At 52.6% G+C, this 21,971-nt stretch overlaps 2 protein-coding genes and 1 pseudogene across 2 annotated transcripts; 2 read left to right on the forward strand and 1 right to left on the reverse strand.

The window, feature by feature from the left end:
• Positions 1 to 2,792: 2,792 nt before the first annotated feature.
• Positions 2,793 to 5,284, reverse strand: LOC101784577 (ubiquitin-conjugating enzyme E2 5B). Its single transcript, XM_004965431.4, has 4 exons — positions 4,947 to 5,284; positions 4,020 to 4,147; positions 3,315 to 3,419; positions 2,793 to 3,112 (listed from the first exon to the last, which is right to left on the reverse strand). Exons 1-4 carry the CDS (start codon positions 5,014 to 5,016, stop codon positions 2,969 to 2,971), a joined length of 447 nt encoding a protein of 148 aa, XP_004965488.1. The 5' UTR covers positions 5,017 to 5,284; the 3' UTR covers positions 2,793 to 2,968.
• Positions 5,285 to 15,046: 9,762 nt separating this feature from the next.
• LOC111257076 lies at positions 15,047 to 16,337 on the forward strand. Its single transcript, XM_022826106.1, has 2 exons — positions 15,047 to 15,506; positions 16,324 to 16,337. Exons 1-2 carry the CDS (start codon positions 15,047 to 15,049, stop codon positions 16,335 to 16,337), a joined length of 474 nt encoding a protein of 157 aa, XP_022681841.1.
• Positions 16,338 to 17,302: 965 nt separating this feature from the next.
• On the forward strand, positions 17,303 to 18,502 carry LOC111256998 (annotated as a pseudogene).
• The last annotated feature ends 3,469 nt before the right edge of the window (positions 18,503 to 21,971 follow it).

A 21,971-nucleotide genomic window follows, 5' to 3' on the forward strand; every position in this document is an offset into this window, starting at 1 on the left:
TGTTGGGACTGCCCTTAGAGCCAGTGATGGCTTGAAGACACATAATTGGCCCAAGTGATTAACCTTAGCTTGCTGTCTTCTGGGCATGGAATTAACCTATATATGTGTAGTTTGTTATGCTCCAGTTTTAAGTCTTAAGCACTCAATTAGATCTTCAAATATATAGTCCAACCCTAATTTTCTGTACCTCATTTCCTCCCAAGGGATAAGAATAAGAAGTACATTTTACTCTTTCCCTACCAGCTTAAGTTTCAGCTGAAGGATATCAGAACATATTGTTGCACTTTATAGCAGAAGAAATAAGAAGTATTTGAGCTATCTTATTTCCACGTTGGTTAAATGAGAATTTCAACACTATTACTTATGGCAAGTACTTCCTGAGCTTTGTGATCATTCAGCTAGTTTTCTGGCATGATGTAATTAATTGTAAAAAACATCTTACTTATTATTTTTTTCTTCTAGGATGTAGTAGCACGACAGCAGGCCGAGCAAAGTGTCGCAATTTCAAGGGTGCAACAAAGTAGTTTTCTCCTTGCTACAAGGTTGGCCGAACATTAATGGAGAAGGCACCAATTTATTCAGGAAACCCTTGGCTTTTGTGGATGAGGTGCTTGATACGTCCCGGTTTGCCACTCCAGGAGATGTTCATGGGGTGTGTAACCAATCAAGGAGAATAATTGTTGTTCATGTGCTATCCTGTGATTTAGATCTAGTCAAGAACTCCATAAGATTGGAGATAATTGGTAATCTGCTGGGGAATGCCACGGTGTTTGCACTAGCCATGCTTGCTTTTGTGCAGCTGCAGCAAGCGGCCTTGCTTTTGTGCAGCTGCAGCAAGCGACCTTTCATAAAAAATCTCCGGCAATCGAGGGTAGGAGGTCTGATAATTGTTTTCGTTCTGAGACCTCAAGAAAGAATTATACAGGTAAGCATCTCGAAGTATCATTTGCTAGAGGTTGACGGATCATCAGACTGTAGTTTGTCCAGGGAAATATTGTTCTGTTGTCAGTTTTCCTCTGCTTTTTTATCTGGACTACATTATATTCAGTTCGATGGGTTGGTCTTCTGTGTTAGATGTAAAACACAAGTCAAAAATGGTTTCAATTTTTCAAAAGGATTGCCAGAATTTTGTAAACAAGTTCCCTTTTGTTCAAATAGCTTGTGATACACTGTTAGAATGGTTTCGTTATTAGTATGTGCAAATTGCTTTTTCCCCCTTGTATGCTGGAATCAGGCCAATAGATTTAGTTTTAGGTTGGAACATGTTGGTTACTTGGTGCTGCTGTGAGACGTTGTTGTTATGCAGTTTGCGACATGGTTCACTAGCATCGATCACGAGCTAGGTGAATAATACTGACGTGTAAGTTCCATCATAATCACTTGAACAAGCAACCATGCTGGAATTTATTCACAAGATACTATATATTCTCTGCTTCTTTTCTTTGACAAGTGTAAGGGGCCAAAGGTCCTTTGCCTAACTGATAAAGCTCAGTTTTTGGATTTGTATCTTTCGGCCATGTAGTACAACTAAAGTGCGTTGCATGTGTCAATCTTTTAATGGGTTGATTACTTGAGTTGTGTATTGCTCTTGCCTGTATCACGCTGTTCAATAAGTTTTATGTCAAATTTTTATTTGCATATATCTGCTTCCATCTTTTGGATGTGCGTAACTTTGTCACTTTATCGATTCCTAAACCAGCCATCATAAATTGAAAACTCATTTGCACTTCTCAATGCTCTGTCAAAATGATGCAGCACTACTCAGGAACAGATGGCATGCCTCTGTTACAAATCAGTGAAGTCAGGAACAGTTACATACTCTACGACAAAAAATTCAGTACCTTTGGATGCTCTCTCCAGGGAAGGTGGAAACTGTGAATCATGCAAAATTATTTTAACATTATCCTAAGTTTGACCTATCCAACCTCAACCAAGTTTATACTTACTCCCTCCATCCAAAAAGAATGCAACTCTCTCGAGGAGTCAAACTGTTTCAAGATGGATCAAATTTATAAAAGGAATATTAACATCCAGGTCTCCAAATGGATTTAGTATGAAAATATATTACATGATTAATCTATTAATATTTATTTTGTACCATATATATGTTAGTGCTATTTTGTATAATTTTGATCAAATTTAAAATTATTGACTTCTCGAAAAATGTGAGTTGCATTCTTTTAGGGGTCTCCAAATGGATTTAGTATGAAAATATATTACATGATTAATCTATTAATATTTATTTTGTACCATATATGTTAGTGCTATTTTGTATAATTTTGATCAAATTTAAAATTATTGACTTCTCGAAAAATGTGAGTTGCATTCTTTTAGGAACAGGAGTAGATAAATGCACAACTAATATATATTTCATGGTGTATCTGTATCTAATAAAATGAGTTTGATGTAGTAGATATTTAGTAGTCTAATTAATACAGTCTCAACGTGTCACACTGACCTTCCGTAAACCTGAGTGCTTTCTTAGTCTGAAGAAAGATTTACCCTGTTATTTTCACTATTAGTGTTAGCCCAAACCCATTTCAAACGATTGAGGTTAATATGAAGCTAAAGGACATCAGGCCAACATAAGCATGACTACCATATTCTACATCAAGTCAATACGGAAGACCTGCAGCTTCTAATCCTATGTCCAGCAGCAAAAATCCCAACAATTGAAGAATGCGCAGTTTCAATCCATGTCCAGAGTCACCAGCTGCGACTGTGAACGACCCCAGCTATCATGTCACATAAACGATAAACCATCAAACAAACAAATTGGATCACGCTCGGGGGGAACACAATCAATGTTTCGCCTTCCATTATAGATCAATTGATTGTTCGATGAACGAACAATTTAATTTAGACGTTTTGTTTCAATGACGAAAGGCAATACATTAGATCTGGAACGAAGGCACAGCTGGTGTAACATGAGCAGATCACTAGGTCATCTTCCCAGTAACCAGCAATGTCAGCCCATTGCATATTTCTGGGTCCAGCTCCTAGCAGTAGACTCATACTTCACCCGATCAGTCTTGTACATGTGAGCAATCTCCGGAACCAATGGGTCATCAGGGTTCGGGTCCGTCAAAAGGGAGCAAATTGATAGTAGTACCTGAAAACATGCATGCATTGTGAGATAATGACACAACTGGAGAACCGTACTTGGACATATTAGTAGCGTGCAGGGGGGTGTGGGCTAATCTGTTGAAAACACTAGATTGCCCCAACTTCTTGGGCAGGCTACTACCATATGATTAACACAGTTGCCTTGAAATATTAGGTTACGAAAGCTATGGAAAGCAGAACTTACTAACCTTAGAAACTGTCAGTGCAGGGCTCCACTGTTCCTTCAAGATATCAAGACAGATGCTCCCATTGATGTTGATATTCGGATGGAAGACCTTTGTCTTGAACGCAACCTGCAGAACATAGCAAATGCTTAGCACATGACAGACATTTAATATTTAGTTGCATTGACAATGCGCATTTATGTAGGTAGAGCCTAAGATCTGCGAAGAACAAGGTTGATTTCACACTAGATAAGGCTAGCACATAGCAGAATGACAAAGTAAAAACTAAAAACATTTAAGTTTCAGAGAATTAATTGTCATGCACAAAACTTTTTTTTCCCAGAATACACAGGAGAGCTGGGCATCTTTGTATAAAGAAGAAAGAGTTTCAGTTCACAAGATCGGGCACAAACACACGATTTTGAACATGGTATATATGAACAGTATTGTAATATGTGATGGCCAGTTTCAGATTTGTTCACAAGCAGCACATAAATGTGGGCAGTAGCCAGTTGGAAACTGGTAACTGGCACGCACCATTGCTCATGACTAATTCTATTGTGGATCTGGGACCTATCTAGAAAACTTGTGGTACAGGAATGGGCGTCCAATAATTCATGAGTTGACATTAATAAACAGAAGGAAACTAATTGAAACTGGGCAGTGATCTTATATACTCGTACAAAATTGTGTGCAAAACAAATAAACAATGAGATAACATGTCTGTACCTTAGGTGGTTTGAATGGGTAGTCCGGAGGGAAGTGAATAGTGACCAAAAAGACGCCCCCTGCATATGGGCTATCTGTTGGACCCATAATTGTTGCTTGCCAGTGGAACATATCTTCGGCAACAGGGCCTGCAAATGGACAAAGCATGCATTTTAGTCATAAACTTCAATCTCAATTTTAATACAAGCAGAAGACAATTTCACAACACAACTGAAAACCCTGTTACATTATGAGCATACAGAAGCATAAGTTGCATGTGCCACAGTGCAGGTCCTGACGGCAATGAAAGCACTCATCAGGTTTGTATGGTGAAGCACTGAACTAACATGGTGCATGGAGTCAAATATTTACGTATTTTTTTTTTAAAAAAAAGCGTTGCTCGCTTGATAATGACCAAATGACCTTAATCTATGATCCTGAGAAAACTAATACCAAACTACAATACACAGCCCATAAGGAGGCGAGGCGACGTGAATCACTGAATTGGCAAATTTCGGAAGAGCACGCTGTAACTGTCCTGTGTGATCTTGTGTCAGCCTTGTGGCCATGACACGAAATGAACACACGGAGGCCGGGCCCCTCATCACTGGATCTAACAAAAAATTGCAGGACAGCGGGATGGAGCACCCACTATGTACCACTATACAAACTATACAAACAGTTAAGCTTCGACTCTTTTCCTAATTTTGCACTAACATGCTGTTACCAGTCCCACACAAGAACTTGCAACATTTGAAATTTTCGAGCGCCAACCACGGCCTCCCAGTGGATCTACACACAGATCCGGAAACTAAGCACGAAGACCCCCCATCGCGCACACATCCAAGGCTACGGAAGAACTGATCTCCCATTCCCCATGATTTAAATTTCAAAAAAGTGTAAAGCGGTAGTAGCAGAAGAGGAGGGGGCGGGCCGAACCGAAATTACCTGCGCTGCAGGAGGTGGGAGGATCCTTCTGCAGGTCCTTGAGCTCCTTGAGGATCCGCTTCGACGCCATCGGCCTTCTCGCTTACTCCCCCTCTTCCTCTTCCCTTTCCTCTTGCGCACGAGCAAAGCAACTTGCCCCAACTCCCGTGCACACCGCACCTACCGAAAACCCCAACCCAATCCGATCGAGAAGCAGGAAGGAGCAAGCGAGAGGGGGATCGAGGCGTATAAATACGGGCGAGGAGGAGGTAGGGAGGTGGCGTGCAGGCGAAGAAGAGATTGGTGGGACGAAGCAGCCGGTGGGTTCTGGAACCTTCTCGTGGCACACGGTTTGGTTTGGATTGGAAGGGAAGGGAAAGGAGGCAGAGCCAAAGCGCGTGCCATTTCTCTCAACATCCACCGTCCGTTCGAGATCCAGCGCTCTTCGTTAGCTTGGTCGGCTCCGCTCGGCTGCGCGGCGCGGCGCTACGCGGACTCGTTCAGCGGGCCTGTTCGCTTCAGCTTATAAGCCGGCTGAAAAGCTGAAACGGCTGATTTGTTGTGAGAGGAAAATACTATTTGATGGCTGATAAGCCGACTGAATAAGCTGAAGCGAACAGGTCGAGCTTCAACCGCAGCCACCGGTCAATCAATCGTCGTCGTCCTCACGCGTTGGGCTTTACTCCCTCCGATGCAACCCTCGCTTCCGGAGGAGTCAATCAATTTTAAATTTAACTAATTTTATATAAAATAATATTAACATTTATAGTATAAAATAAATATCAATAGATTAATTATGTAATATATTTTTATACAAATCTATTTGAAGACGTGAATGGTAGTATATTTTTTTATAAATGTGGTCAAATTTGAAACTGTTTGACTCCTCGAGAAGCTATGGTCCTAATTTTATTTCGGAAGATCACATCCGCCGACAAGAATTTTGATGCTATGAGTAGAAATCCTTCTAATCTTTTTAATATATATATTCCCTCCATCTCAAATTACTATTCATTTACCTTTTTCTATTAATGCATAACTATTGCTATGTATTTAAATATAATAAATAAGTGCATATCAATAGCTATATATCTAGAAAATCTAAAACTAATAGTTATTTGGGACGGAGCGGTACTATACTGACATAAAAGATTTTGTTCTTTGATTGCCCGGCAAAATTCATGATTCATACAATCTTTATCAATTTTGATAAAATATGATGCGCACAACAAATTGATTGTAGGCCTATAGTAATCACTAGATTCAGAATTTTGGCTAGTGTAGATGTGATCGTGGGTCATATAATCCTATGGCTAGGCTCATGGTTGGCGCCCCTGTTTAATCCGCTTGCAACGCCCCATCTCTCTACACATTTTTTAAGACATGGTATCTACCAATAACACTAAGATGAAGAGTAAGCAGAGTACGTAATTGGAGAGAAAGATCGAGATGAAGCGTATAGGAAAGAAATAGAGACGTCAAGCATCATTCATAAAGCGTCGTGCTAGCCTATTCAAGAAGGCTACATAGCTCGCCCCCCTTTGTGGCGCCCGGATTGCTATTGTTGTTTTCTCCATGGTAAGTGACATCTCCTCCTTTGGTAGCTCCTCTGTTAACTCCACGATAAAACCGCTTCGCCCATGATCTCCGAGGGGTTGGGCGACCCGTTTCCTCGCCTTTCCCTCGGGTAGGCCCTCCCCACCTCGAGGGTCTGGCCACCGCTTCCCCGTGCGGCTCCCCGAGCACCACGAGTGTAACGATCTTGGTTAACCAGCCGAGTTAATCTCAAGACTAATCCCGATCTGCAGTTTCCACCGGTCCGACCCCTAAAACCGCACCAACCGGCAACCGGCAACTCTTCTCTAAGTCCCAAAGGCAGTGTTCCTTCAAAATCTTAGAGCTGTGGGAGAGCCAGAGTCCGGAAGTTGGACCCACAACCAGATCCCCCGGATCTCTTGAGTCAAACGCGCCAGAGCCAGCGTGCGCCCCACTTCAGAGCTTCCCCGCCGCGTGGCTCAACTTCCCCAACGCGCGCCGCCTCGCCCAGTCGCCGACCGCGACAAGATAGATCAGCACGCCTCCCTCCCAATCGCGCGCGGAAGCCCCTGCAGCCCTTTCTGCCTCGCCTCATCTAGTTTGCACCCTCGCCGGCCGCGCCAAGGCGCCCTATCGCCGCCGTGACAGAGGTTTTGCCGCTGCCGCGCCAGACCGCCTCGCATCCCGCACCCATCACCTCGCCCGGATCCCCGACCGCGCGCCCCGATGTTTTTTCGGCTTTTCCGCCTCTCCACAGTCGCACCACCCACGCGCGCGCTCCACGACGATACCGCCCTCGCCAACCACGACTCCGGCAGAGACAGCTCCTTTTTTCGCCTCGCCAGTGATGTGCCCCGACAAGCCGCTGTTTGCGCTTGTTCGTGCCGCCGCTCGCCCTGTCACCTCGCCTATTGTGACCTCGCTTGCAGTGCCTTCCTTCCTGTCACATGCCAGTCAAGTCGCCACCCACAATCCGCCGCTTGACGCGACCAGACCCTGCTCGCCTCCGCCAACTCTTAATCCCGGCAAAACTGCGCCTGTGCCGGCTTTGTCTCCAGTGCCCAATGACCAAAGACCTTGTCCCCGAAGCTCTGCTTCGCCGCCCATCGCCGCTCAATCGCCACCAAGGCAGAGCACTCCATCCTTTTCTTCCTGATCTTTGCGCTGCTCAAACTCTCTCTCTCTCTCTCTCTCTCTCTCTCTCTCTCTCTCTCTCTCTCTCTCTTCCGCGCAGCTATAAAATGGAGTACCAGAGCCCCTACCGGAGTTTCCTTCGCCATCGCTGCTTCGTCGCACCATACTCTGCTCGCACTTGAGCACTGCCACTTAATCCCTTGAGGAAGTTTCCCCCTCCGCTCAAGCCGCTTCTCCCCAACCCACCAGTCGTCTATCCTCTACACGGTGCTAAGCTTGCTTGTTGTCCACAAGAAGCCCCGCCGCCGTCGGAGCACCGTCGAACCTCGCCGCTGTCCAAGCCTTAGCGCCTTAGTCCTTCCGTCTAAGTCTGTTCCTTCCCGACCCCAAGACTTCACCAGTAGACCTGAAGGTAAGCTGCTGACCCCTTCCCAGTTCGCCCGACCCCATTTCTATCTCGTTGACCCTTGTCCGCCTCGCCCGAGGGCTCGGCTGTATCCTTTCCTTTGACCCGAGGGTATCTGTGTAAAATTTCGGGGACTTCTCTATGCTATGTCTGAGGACCCCGGTACAGTTATTCCTTAAGTCTGAGGATCAGATCATAAGTTTCTCCCAATCCGATCCTTTTATCCTGTTCTCCACCAACTGAAGTTGGACTCCTCCACCTTTCTTGTAGCTTTGCTACAAGTTCTGGGCTAAAGCTTGCAAGTGTTGTTGAAATAACCGTCTAAATGTTTAACTCCTGCATTTGCATTCGTGTAGAACTAAATCTCACCGACGGCATCTACAAGCTACATCTGGCGGTAGAAGATGGAGCAGTAGCTGAGCCGCCGACTGCAGGAGCCGAAGCAGAAACCGCCGAGGACCAGTTTGCCTCCACCCCGCTCGAAGGCAAGCCCCGGAGCATGAACCTAACTTTCTAAACTTGCACATGCCTTCCTTCATATGTATGTGCATTTACGTTATAGGAGTTGTTTGAAACCATAGATGCATGACTTAGTTCCCTTGATCTGAACACTAGTCTGTTGAGTCTGAGTAGTCGCAATGCTTAATACGACTCGGCAGAAGTCGAGTGATTTCCTGTCACTCGTGAGTTATAGGAGTTGGTTGTTTCTCCTTCTGGTTACAACTATAAGGACAATGGACGGGGCAGGGCTTGGTGAACTCTTTTGGTGGTCGGCTGATTGCCCCGTCTGTTTACTTGAATCTGTTTAAGGTCCGACAGTGGTGGTGTTCGTGATCAAGTGTTTGAAAGTACTAATCTCATACCCATTATGGGATGGGGAAGCCTAGTACCTGATTGAACCTGGACGTGAGCGGTTCGATCCACTGTCTCTGGAACAGAGTTTCCCCTGCGGCTGCATGTGGTGGAAAGTGTGGTCACGGAACGGCAGAGGCCGGGTCTGTGGAACCTTGCACCAAGATAGGTGGGCCCGAAATGGGTTAGGGAATTGATGTGGATGGCCGACACAAGAAGCGACCCTCGGTGGTGCGCGGATGTCGTGAGGTTAGGTTCGCCATGCAAGGTTAAGGAACTCGAATCAATTCGTCTGCCTCTCACAGTTTGAGACTGCTTGATCGCTATGCTACACTGAGTTAAGAAGGAATCTGATGATGACATGAACTTGGTGTTGAGCTTATATACATAATGTTTGGATCTATGTTTGCTTAGCATAAGTTTCCAATGTAGACTGGTTAATGAACTTAGAATTTGAGCTAAAACTTTGAAAGTAAGGATCTAACATAGTTGCTTTTGGCAAACAAAATCCCTCAGCCAAAGAGCTTGGCATGTCTAGAAGTGGTGGACTAGTTTTTCCCACCGGTCGGTTAAGTCTTGTTGAGCTTAGCAGCTCAGCCTTGTTTGTGGCATCTCTTTTGAGGTGAAGTTGAAACTTCTGAGTTCGCTGCTGTTGGCACTTGGCCACCCCAGCTTCCTCCTGGGTGGACGGTCGAGTGGGATCGTTCCTCGGACGGCGAGGAGTGGGATCACTGATGTCCTGTTTGGCCTCACCAGGGACATCCGACCCCCGGCGCTAGCTTCCGCTATATTTTGTCTTCCGTTGCTTTTGAACCTTGTAAAACTCTGCTTTCGAACCAGGTGTAATGAATTGTTGGACTAATTATTTGATCTGTTGTATTCTCTGGAACTACTCACCTTCGCGTGAGCTATGCTAACTCGGTCCTGTTTAAGTGGTTAAATCGGATGAAATCCGACGGATCGTCGAGATTAACTTGATTAAAGCATGAGATTCGCATGTTAGGCGACTTAACCGTGCTTTAGCTAAGTTAATCCGAGGTGTTCTGCCACAACGAGCATCGTCGCTTGTGCGGCTCCCCCTTCCTGTGCCTCACCGTCGCTGCTCCCCGTCGCCTCCCCGTCCTCCCCGTTGCCTCCCCATCCCCATGCCAGCTCGATCTCCACCGCTGCTCCGTGATTGCCCCACCTTGCCTCGTCCCAAGATCCGGTGAGCCCTTCCTCTCTCCTCCTTGTCCTCCTCTGATCGAGCTCCTGCTACTTGGATCTGTTATGCTTGTGCTTTTTTACAGATAGATGTGTATTAGATGTTTTTAAGTAATGATTGATGAATTGGTGCATATGAACTTGCACTATTTGTGATCATATTTATGTATCAATAGTGATCTGTGATTCTATTCTCCGTGTATGTTACTCTACATGTAGCCCACATTTTTACTTGGCATCAGTGTACATATGTTTCTAATGCAAAATGTTATACTAAATTTGCTTGTCATTAAGTTCTCATCTTTTAGGCCTTTTAGGTTTGTATAAGTTCTTCCTTCGGTTCATCTTATTTCTAGATCCCTAGGACTGGTAATGCTTTCGTCTTAGGCGCTAACTAGTTCATTACGGTTTACTCTTAGCGATAGCTAAGATTATAGAGAAGCATCACTGTAAAAAATGGAATCTTGTACTAATGTCTGCACTCTTTGGAAAGCTTTGACTTTGTTCTAGTTATTTAGCTTCAGTGCTTAATTGCTTGTCATTCTTCCTGGAATGAAAAATATAATGCTGTTGTCTCTTATAAATCTTGATGAGGTTCATCAGTGTTTTGGATGAGGTTCTTGCTAGCCTGATGAAAGGAAAAAATCATGTTCGGCTGGACTTATAAGCCAGCTGAAAAGCTGAAACGGCTGATTTATTGTGAGAGAAAAACATTGTTCGGTGGCTGATAAGCCGGCTGATAAGCTGAAGCGAACATGCTGATGACTGGTAGAATAGACATTGCACCGCAATGTTCTTATTGAAATTTGGAAGTATTCAAAGTTTTCTAGTTTCAGCACTAATTCTTTTCTCATTTCCTTCTTGAACTATAGACGTTTCTCGGTTTTTATGACAAGACTACCAGTTCTCTAGTTTACCACTGTTTACTGATAGAGATAACTACAGATCTAGAGATGCATCATTGTGAAACTGGATTTTTATTGTAATGTTTGTGCTCTTGAAGTTATGTTTGGATTGTTCTTGTTATTTATGTTCAGTGCATAATTGCTTGTCATTCTTGCTGTAAGGGGAAAAAATCTTGTTGTTTCTATCTTGTAAAAGTACTAGATTTGGATGAGGCTCCAATCCATTACTAGCTATTCTTGCCAACCAGATAAAAAATAAAGCCATCTGTAATGTTTTAGAAATGTGTAATGTTTTAAGCTTCAGCACATCTTTTTTGTGTTCTCATTTCCTTCCACTCATTCTTGGTAGATAAACTGTAGACATTTGTTGTGACGTATTATTAGATATTTAGGTCTTTTGATGCAGTGTAGAATAAAGTTATTTCTTTTGCAACATTAGATGTAGCTAAGCCTCCATAAAACAAACCTCCATATAGGTAGCCACCAGTGCTTCCTATTATTTATTTTCATTTTGCCTCTTGATATTTGCCCTGTCTTTATGTATCATGGGTAGAACACAACATGGGAATACTAGATTAACAATGAATCCTGAACCTATGATCTGTTTGGCTTGAATCAGCCTGTAGACCAATATTGGATTACTATGATCCCCTTATTCGTTGAATAGTGTTGGGGGGAAATATTAACGATCCCCTAAGACGCCACTTTAAGGAAGCAAACGCAGAAGGCCCAGGCCCACCAAGATGTGATCAAAACTCCGCCTCGCCCGATCAAGACGCCAGGATCGGGAACGGCCGACCCCCCTCCGCAAGGTTTCCGCCTCGCCCGACCGCGACCTTGGGGTCGGGGGCGCCCGACCCTATGCCACGGAAGTTCCGCCTCGTCCGACCACAAGCAAAGGAGTCGGGCGCGCTGGGGCCACCGGGGCCGGGATCCCCCTCGGATGCGGTCCACATGGGCAAGACAGACAAAATCCTATGGGTCCCCCCCGTCGGCCTCGCCATAAATGCGCCGCAGGACTGGCAGAGGGCAGGGCGACCGCGCCCCTCACGCAACCCGATGCAAGTACCCGTGCACGACCGCCCTGTGTAGGCTACAGTGCCGGCGGCCGGCTCCCATTCGCCGCAGGGTACTCATGGCCTGCGCCGACTGGAGCAAAGGAGAGAGCAGCCTGTCCTCGGGGCCCACACACCCTCGGGTCCCGCGCATCCAGCAACACAGATGTGACGCTCTCCCTCTCAGCAGCCATCACCTGAGCAGCGGCATCCGCCGTCCTCCCTAACGGACGCTGGGGAAACGACGGAACGCCCTCATCATGATCTGGTACCTACGAGCATCGAAGTAGCTATATGCAGGGAGCAGCAGCACTTGGCACACGCGGACCTCCCCCTCCGGCATGCGCGCCGGCGCGTGTCCGGGGCCGGCAGAGGCATCGGACGCCTAGGGTCTTGCTCCTTCTTCCTGCCGTGCCTTTTACCATTCTACGCCTTACTCTTTACAGTCCTCTTTACCCGATCCCAATTGTAACTCCGGCCATCCCCTTGCGATATAAAAGGAGGAACCCAAGGCCGGAGAGGGGGATCGATCGGCTTCTCCTCCCGTAAGCCATAGCACACAATAACGCTCCCTGAGAGCGCAAGCACCAAAGAGACTTGGGACCCGTCCCTCTCTCGTCCATCTGTAACCCCCTACTACAGAACCCCGCGTGGGCAACACGAACAACCCCGATACTGGACGTAGGGTCTCCTTTGCCCGAACCAGTCTAAATCCGTGTCCCCCGCGCAACCACCTGAGGCTTACGTGAATAAAAGAAATTTACTAGTCTAAGTCTTGATCCGCTGATCTTGACAACGACAGTTGGCGCGCCAGGTAGGGGACCTTTGCGCGTACATCTCCGGCCTCAGATGGCCAATCGCGATAGCAGCTTTGCTCCGGGCTCCCTGATCCGTTTCGGGAGCCTGGACTTCCTGGCCACCGGGGAAGGGATCGAGCTGATCCCTGTCCTCATCTTGCCCGCTCGTCCTGCTACCCTCGGTCCCGCCGCCAGGACGGCGGCGAGCGGCCGGTCGCCTACCAGAAGGACCTCACCAGAGGGACAGCCCTTCGGGCTACGCAACGCCACGGGGGCTTACGGTCGCCTCCTAGCGCGGTCCTTGACCACGTCGCCCACGAGCAACGAGCTCGAGGGCGTGGCAAGGACAATCTCCGACACCGGCTCCAGTAACGGGAGTCCCCGCCCCTCGCGCGAGTGCCTTATGGTTGACGCGCACTCCGAGGGGTCCAACGGCGATGGTGCCGAGGGGAGGCAACGGGCTCCCCCCTCGCGTGCCGCAGCTACAACTGGGGCCTTACCCAGGGCCCCAGAGTGCTCCCAGCAACCGGAAGCGCACGTGGGCGCTCCCCAAGGAGTAGAGCACCCCCACCACGAGGGGGGAGCGCGACAACGGGTGCGCGACGTCCAGGAACGCATCTGTGCGGACGGAGAGCGTCCGCCGCTCTTTGCCCGCGCTAGCCAGAACGTCGCCGCCGCGGCGGTGTTGCTCCGACAGCTCCCCGAGCCAGCGACGCCCGAGGAGCGACGGGCACGCCAAGAGATGCGCAACCTACTCGAGTGCGCTGCCGTCCAGCAGGCGGAAAGTTCAGCGTCTCGGCGACGCGGGCAGAACGCCAGCCGGGCAACGCATGGCGCACCCCCGGAACGGCGGGGGGAATCTGTCCATCAACCCCCTCCGGGGGCAAATCAGGCCGCGTCCGCCCGACGAACTCCGCCACCCGTAGTAGGCGAGGCTCGATCCGTCCACCAGCGCGTCGGTCTCGTCCGTGACGCCCGCGACACCCTGAATGCGCGGAGACGCTCCCGCGCGGACAGGAGGGACGGGGCAGATCGAGGCTACCACGTTCACCGTGGCGGGCGCTACGATAGAGGGGAAGACCGCAGCCCGAGCCCCGGAGCGGCAGGGCCTCGGGCCTTCTCCGCGCGCATCTTAAATGCGCCCTTTCCGCCACGCTTCAGGCAACCCACGAGTGTAGCCAAATACTCGAGGGAGACAAATCCTGGAGTATGGCTCAGCGATTACCGGCTTGCATGTCAACCCGGTGGGGCGGACGATGACCTATTTATCATCCGCAATCTACCCCTTTTTCTGGCAGACTCCACGCGAGCCTGGCTAGAACATATCCCTTCAGGACGCATCCGCAACTGGAACGACCTGAAAGAAGTTTTCGTAGGAAACTTCCAAGGGACGTACACGCGCCCTGGCAACTCCTGGGATCTCCGGAGCTGCCGCCAGGGGGCGGATGAGTCCCTCCGGGATTACATTCGGCGCTTCTCCAGAAAGCGCACCGAGCTCTCCAACGTCGCCGACGCCGACGTCATAGGAGCCTTCCTAGCAGGGACCTCTTGCCAGCCCCTCATCCACGAGCTAGGGCGCCGAGGCCCGCGAACCACGGAAGAGCTCCTCAACATCGGCACTAGCTACGCCTCTAGCGAAGAGGCTGTCGGAGCGATCTTCGATCGTTCCAAGGGCAAGGCGAAACGGGAGGAGGACGCCGACGAAGGCACCTCCAACCACCAGCAGAAGAAGAAGGGCAAGCAGCGGCGCGAGGCCCCCCTCGTGGCCGCGGTCGAACGCAAGCGAGGGCAGCCGCCCCCCGAAGGCGCTCCCGGCTTCTTCGACAAGTTGCTTGAGGGACCGTGCCCGAACCACGAGTTCCCCGTCAAGCACGCCTACAAAGACTGTAACCTCATGAAGAGGTACTTTGTGGGCAACTCGGTGAAAGGTGACCGGAAGCGAAAACCCGATGAGGAAAAGAAGGGCGACGAAGAGAAGAAAGACGGCTTCCCTAAAGTTGACGGCTGCTTCATGATCTTCGGGGGCTCCGCAGCGTACGACACCAAGCGCCAGCAAAAGCTGGAGCGCCGGGAGGTCTACGCGGCCGAGCCTTCGACTCCGGCCTTCCTCGATTGGTCCGGACCGGCCATCACCTTCGATAGGTCCGACCACCCTGAACGCGTCCGGCATCCAGGGCGCTACCCTCTCGTCGTCGACCCCATCGTCGGCACGACGCGTCTTACCAAGGTGCTCATGGATGGGGGCAGCGGCCTCAACCTTCTCTACGCCGAGACCCTCGACGCCATGGGGATCGATCGTTCCCGCCTACGTCCTAGCAAGGCACCCTTCCATGGCGTTGTGCCAGGGAAGCAGGCGACGCCTCTCGGGCAGATCGACCTGCCCGTCACGTTCGGGACCCCTTCCAACTATAGGAAGGAGGTCCTCACCTTCGAGGTGGTAGGGTTTCGCGGTACCTACCATGCCATCTTGGGACGGCCGTGCTACGCGAAGTTCATGGCCATCCCCAACTACACCTACCTCAAGCTCAAGCTGCCAGGGCCCAACGGGGTCATCACCGTCGGCACAACCTTCCAGAAGGCATACGAGTGCGACGTGGAGTGCTGCGAGTACGCCGCGGCCATCACTGTCTCGGGCGACATGGCGGTCCGGCTTGCGGAGGCGATCGAAGACCAGCCTGACGCCAAGCAGTCAGGTACCTGCTTTGAGCCCACCGAAGGTATCAAAGAAGTCCCTCTCGATCCCGGCTGTTCCAATGGTGGGGTTGTGCGGATCAGCACGGCCCTATCCCCCAAATAGGAAAGCGCGCTCGTCGACTTCCTCCGCGCGAACAGCGACGTCTTCGCCTTGAAGCCCTCGGATATGCCAGGCATCCCGAGAGAAGTCGCCGAGCATTCCTTGAACATCAGGGCCGGCTCCAAACCAGTGAAGCAAGGCTTGCGCCGTTTCGACGAAGAAAGGCGCAGAGCCATTGGTGAAGAGCTCCAGAAGCTCCTGGCGGCCGGGTTCATCAAGGAAGTGCACCACCCCGAGTGGTTGGCCAATCCTGTTCTTGTACCGAAAAAGAACGGGAAATGGAGGATGTGTGTCGATTATACCGGTCTCAACAAAGTGTGTCCAAAGGATCCGTTTCCTTTGCCACGCATAGATCAAATAGTCGACTCAACCGCCGGATGCAAAACCCTCAGCTTCCTCGACGCGTATTCCGGCTACCACCAGATCGCGATGAAAGAGGCCGACCAGCTCGCTACCTCCTTCATCACCCCCTTTGGTCCCTACTGCTACGTTAAGATGCCATTCGGCCTCAAAAACGCGGGGGCTACCTTCCAACAATGCATGCTGAAATGCTTCGGAGATCTCATCGGGCGGACCATTGAGGCCTACGTCGACGACATTGTTGTAAAATCCAGGAAGGGCGACCAGCTCGTTCCCGACCTGGAGCTAGCCTTCGAAAGGCTGAGGGATAAGCGTATTAAGCTTAATCCCGAGAAGTGTGTGTTCGGTGTCCCAAGAGGCATGCTGTTAGGCTTCATCGTCTCAGTGCGTGGCATCGAGGCAAACCCAGAGAAGATAGCGGCCATCAGCGACATAGGGCCGATCCAAAACATAAAGGGAGTACAGCGCGTCATGGGATTCTTAGCCTCCCTAAGCCGCTTCATCTCGCGCCTTGGCGAGCGAGGTCTTCCTCTCTATCGGCTCCTGAAGAAGTCCGACCGCTTCGAATGGACCAGCGATGCCCAGGAGGCACTTGACCGACTCAAGGACCTCCTAACGAAGACCCCAATTCTAGTCCCGCCCGCTGACGGCGAGACCCTTCTGCTCTACGTCGCGGCAACCACCCAGGTGGTTAGCGCGGCCCTAGTAGTGGAGCGGGAGGAAGAGGGGCACGCTCTTAAGGTGCAACGCCCGGTGTACTTCATCAGCGAAGTATTGTCCGAGTCCAAGGCACGGTATCCGCAGATCCAGAAGCTCGTCTACGCCGTCCTCATCACGAAGAGGAAGCTGCGTCACTACTTCACCTCCCACCCGGTAACGGTCGTCTCTTCATTCCCGCTTGGTGAAGTAATCCGGAACCCAAATGCAACAGGAAGGATCGCGAAGTGGGTGCTTGAGCTTATGGATCAGGGTACCACCTACGTCCCCCGCACCGCCATCAAGTCCCAGGTACTTGCCGATTTCGTGGCCGAGTGGACAAAGGTACAAGCACCATCGGCGACAGAGGAGCAGGAGTACTGGACGATGTACTTCGACGGGTCACTGATGAGGGCCCGCGCCGGAGCAGGCCTCGTCTTCGTCTCTCCGTTGGGCGTACGCATCAGGTACATGATCCGCCTCCATTTTCCTGCATCCAATAATGTCGCTGAGTATGAAGCCCTGCTCAACGGGCTCCGCATCGCCATCGAGCTTGGCATCCGTCGGCTAGACGTCCGAGGCGATTCCCAGTTGGTCGTCGAGCAAGTCATGAAGGAATGGAGCTGTCATGACCCTAAAATGGCCGCCTACTGCAACGAGGTCCGTAAGCTCGAGGACATGTTCGACGGGTTGGAGCTCAACCACGTCGCAAGGCGCTTCAACGAAGCCGCTGATGAGCTAGCGAAGGCGGCGTCCGGCCGGATGCCCGTCCCCGACGGCATTTTCGTTAGCGACCAGCTGAAGCCTTCGATCCGTTATCTGGAGCCAGCAGGGGTCGGCGAGGCATGCCCAGCCCTGGGGTCAGGACCCGAGCCGGGGGAGGTCGGCAGCGCGCCACCTGTCCTGGACCCGAGCACCGATCCCAAGGGAATCAACGCTGCCCTACCCGACCCGGCCCTGGAAGCCAAGCCATCCGACCCCATGGTTATGGAAATCGCGGCGGGCCCCGCGGCGGGGGCCGACCCCCCGACCGACTGGAGAGCCCCCTACCTCGACTACCTTGTCTGCGACACGCTCCCGGCAGACAAAACAGAAGCCCGCAGGATCGCGCGCCGTGCGAAATCCTTCACCATCATCGACCAGGAGCTCTACAAGAGAAGCCACACTGGGATCCTCCAGCGCTGCATCCCGATCGAGCAGGGAAAGGCGCTGATCTAGGATATCCACGCTGGGGCTTGTGGTCACCACGCTGCGCCAAGGACACTTGTTGGCAACGCCTTCCGACAAGGTTTTTACTGGCCAACCGCAGTCGCGGATGCTACCTAGGTAGTCCGCACCTGTGAAGGATGCCAGTTCTTTACCTGCCAAACTCACCTGCCCACGCAGGCGTTGCAAACCATCCCCATCACGTGGCCGTTCGCGGTCTGGGGGCTGGACCTCGTCGGACCCTTCAAAAGGGCGCCCGGGGGCTTCACCCATCTGCTCGTCGCTGTCGACAAGTTCTCCAAATGGATCGAAGCAAGGCCAGTGGCGCAAATCAGGTCTGAGCAAGTGGTACAGTTCTTCACCGACATCATCCACCGCTTCGGGATCCCAAACTCCATCATCACTGACAACGGCACGCAATTCACTGGGAAGAGATTTCTTCAGTTCTGCGACGACCACCACATTCGAGTGGATTGGGCGGCAGTGGCGCACCCCCGCACGAACGGGCAAGTCGAGCGAGCCAACGGCATGATACTCCAGGGTCTCAAGCCACGGATCTTCGACCGCCTTAAAAAGTTCGGCGGACGGTGGGTTGCGGAGCTCCCAGCGGTCCTCTGGAGCTTGAGGACGACCCCCAGTCGGGCGACGGGGTTCACCCCGTTCTTCATGATCTACGGGTCAGAGGCCATCTTGCCCACCGACCTAGAGTACGGGTCGCCAAGGGTCAAAGCATACGACGAACAGGGAAACCAGGCATCACTCGAGGACGCACAAGATCAGCTCGACGAGGCACGAGATGTAGCCCTACTACACTCAGCTAAGTACCAGCTGGCCCTACGGCGTTACCACAGCCGCAGGATACAAGGCCACGCCTTCAACATCGGAGATTTAGTGCTCCGCCTCGTCCAAGATAACAGGGGTCGGCACAAGTTGACTCCCCCATGGGAAGGCCCGTTCATCGTCGTACAAGTGCTACGGCCAGGCACCTACAAGTTGGCAACTCCCGACGGGCAAATCTTCAGCAACGCCTGGAACATAGAACAGCTAAGGCGCTTCTACCCATAGCTTTCATTTCCAAGTTATGCATAATCTTGCCGTCTTTTCCGTTCTTTAGTTTAAGCTCAGGGGCATCCGACCCTGGCCTCGTCCCAGGGTCGCATACCCCTCGGGGGCTACCAGTTTTGTTCTTCTACGAAAAAAGAAACCCTGAGCCACCTGGGCTCAGGTCTTTTCCTTTAAGCTCAGGGGCATCCAACCCTGGCCTCGTTCCAGGGTCGCATACCCCTTGGGGGCTACCAGTTTTGTTCTTCTGCGAAAAAAGAGGGCCTTTTCTTTTAAGCTCAGGGGTATCCGACCCTGGCCTGGCTCCAGGACCGCATACCCCTCGGGGGCTATCAGGGGTCCCAACCCCAGCCGCTGGGCGCCGTCTAAAAAGAAAACGCTTTTTCTTTTTCAAACCGAACCTCCCTTTCGAAAACCTTTGGATGCAAAAAAGATAAGGATGCGTGAACGGTACTCAGCCAAGTTGCGATCGGACCGCGAAAAAGCCTACGCCCCAGCGGCTACGGTACCTTCGCTCATCAAAAACTTACTGATGCACCCGGCAACGCATCCTAAAGCTTTCAAGACCAAAGGAATAACAAAGGGAATCGGGTTCTTTTGTGCAAACAAAGAGTCATAAGAACAGGCCCGTATGGCCAACGCAAACGAGTTCAAAAGGACTGACATAAGTACAAACTTTTTGGGCGCAAGCCCGGTACAGCTAATTCGCAGAAGGGTCAGCAGGAGCGGCGGCGTCGGGGTCGGCAGGAGCAGCGGCTTCGGGGTCGGCAGAAAGGCCAGCTTCAGGGTCGGCAGGAGGGACGGCTTCATCCTCCAGGAGCTTCGCGAGGGCCTCCGCCGGCGCGGTCACCCCAGCATCGATCTCGTCCAGCTCGGCTTCGGTGTAGCCGGCGCAGTACCCCTCACTCATCCCGGCAAAATTAATGCCGGAATAGTGAGAGCCGAAGACCCCGAAGGCGCGCCGCACGCCAAGGCGAAGCGCGTCCACGGCGATCTCGCGACGGCGACGGCGCACCTCGAGGACACGAGCCGGCAAAGAGCTCGATCCCTCCTCCGGAGCTACACCGAAGTCCTCGTAGATGACGCGGACCGCATCTCGTAGGGCGCCATGCTCGCCGCGCTCCTCGTCGAGCAGAGCCCGCAAGTTGGCGATCTCGCCTGCAGAAGCCACCCAAAAAATCCCACCGAGTCAAAAGAGCAGAACTCAAACGACACAAGAACGCAGGAACGGAAAGAACCTCACCATCGGCCTGGGCCTTCAGCTCGCGCTCCCGGTCGGCGCTGCGGGACAGGGCAGACTGAAGCCCCTGCACTTGCAAATGGAGTTGATCGTTCTCCGTGCGGAGGGCTCCACCCTCCCCCCTTAGCCGCGCCAGCTCCTCGGCGTCGCGGCGGGCCCTCTCAGCAGCAGCAGCTTTGAGCCCCTCGGCATCATGGCGGGCCCTTTCCACGACGGCCTGGAACTCCTCGAGGTCGAGGCGGGCCTTCTCGGCGACGGTGTGGAGCCTGGCCTCCGCACGCCGCGCCTCCTCCAACGCCGCCCGCTCACGACCCTCCAGGTCGCGGACGGCCCCCTGGGCGGCGCCAAGCTGCAGGGACAGATCCCTGGTGCGCTCCCTCTCGGTGTTGTAGTGCTCCCAGAGACTCTGCTGCCGCCGGAGGAAATTAGATTTCTCCCGGCTGCCCTCTTGGAGAACCTGCAAAGCAATACACCGTTTAAAGCAAAAAAGGCAAAAAGGAGATAATCATCACCAAGCAATAGGAATAACATACCTGGCTGCCAGGGACCACGGTGCTGGCCAGAACTCCCAGCGCCGAAGTCAGCGCTGTCTGAACCTGGGCGACGCCGCCGTGCATCGACTGCCACCTATGCCACTCGGCGGCATCATCCAGCGCGTAGAGGTGCCTCGGCGGGTCATCGCGGGATGACCAGCGGAGGACGGACCCTCTCCACGCCCTCGGGACGGAGGAAGCCGAGGGTGGGATAGGAGCCGACCCTGACGTCACCGTCAAGGACGGCACCACGACGCCAGAGGCCACTGGATCCGCCGACAGCCCCGGCGCCTGCACACCCATCGCCGCTGAGGCCGCCAACGGTACCCCTGTGGGCACCTCTACCTCAGCCGCCAGCGTCACTCCCGCGGGGGTGACCAGGGCGGAGGCCCCTGCCTCTGTCACTGCTGCCTCTGCCGCCGCCGCGCCTTCGGGAGCAGGCGCCCCCTCCGCCTCTGATCCCGCCATGGCAGCGGGGGCATCCGCCCTGCCTCCGGTCGTCGCCGCCTCCTCCGCCTCATCCGCGTCAAGGTCGATCACCTCCCCGACCTGCGGGCCCGGGAGGATCACGCCCTGAGCTGAAGGGGCAATCAGAGGGGCCGAAGGCGGAGTGGAGTCCGCTCCCTCTCCTGCGCCTGACGCCGCCGCCGCTCCGACAGCCGCCTCCGCAGGGGCCACCTCCGCGGGGGGACCTGCGGCCACACCAGGAACCCCGCCGATCGCCGCTGGCGGGGCCGCGGCCCGCCCCCCGGAGGAGGACGGCATCCGCAGCGCCTTCTTGGGCGCCAGCTGCAGGGTGAGGCCACGGGGAGAAGTGCTGCACAATCGACGGCCAGGCATCAGCAGGAACAAACGAAAAAAGAGGAGAAGAATTACAAATAAGGAAAGCCAACTTACGCCCTCAAAGCGCAGGGACGGCGTGCACGCTTCGATTCGGAGCCGGACGCCGACCTCGGGGCATCTGGCAGCGGCCGCTTGTCACCGGCTTGCTGCCCTCCGCCGACGGGCACGGCGGTGGAGGCAGGCCCCACGGACCCTCGAGGAGCGCCCCGGGCGGACTCCTGGGGAGCGCCCCGTGCCGAACCCAAGGCGGCGGCAGGGGCAGGCTCTGAAGACCCCTGAGGGGCGCTCCGTATTGACACCGGGGGGGCATCCCTTACCGACCCCGGGGGAGCGGCCCGCGCCCGCTCCTGGGGGACGCCCTGAGCCGACCCCGGGGGGGCGCCCCGCGCCCGTTCCTGGGGGACGCCCTGCGCCGACCCCTGGG

This window comes from Setaria italica, chromosome IV, assembly GCF_000263155.2.
Source record: "Setaria italica strain Yugu1 chromosome IV, Setaria_italica_v2.0, whole genome shotgun sequence".
Classification (NCBI taxonomy): domain Eukaryota; kingdom Viridiplantae; phylum Streptophyta; class Magnoliopsida; order Poales; family Poaceae; genus Setaria; species Setaria italica.

Coding starts and splice junctions, on each gene's coding strand:
- LOC111257076 (XM_022826106.1), top strand. CDS start 15,047: ATGGATGGGGGCAGCGGCCTCAACCTTCTCTACGCCGAGACCCTCGAC.
- LOC101784577 (XM_004965431.4), bottom strand. CDS start 5,016: ATGGCGTCGAAGCGGATCCTCAAGGAGCTCAAGGACCTGCAGAAGGAT. Junction 3,420..4,019: donor ACCCATTCAAACCACCTAAG/GTACAGACATGT, acceptor TATGTTCTGCAG/GTTGCGTTCAAGACAAAGGT. Junction 3,113..3,314: donor CTGCACTGACAGTTTCTAAG/GTTAGTAAGTTC, acceptor GCATGTTTTCAG/GTACTACTATCAATTTGCTC.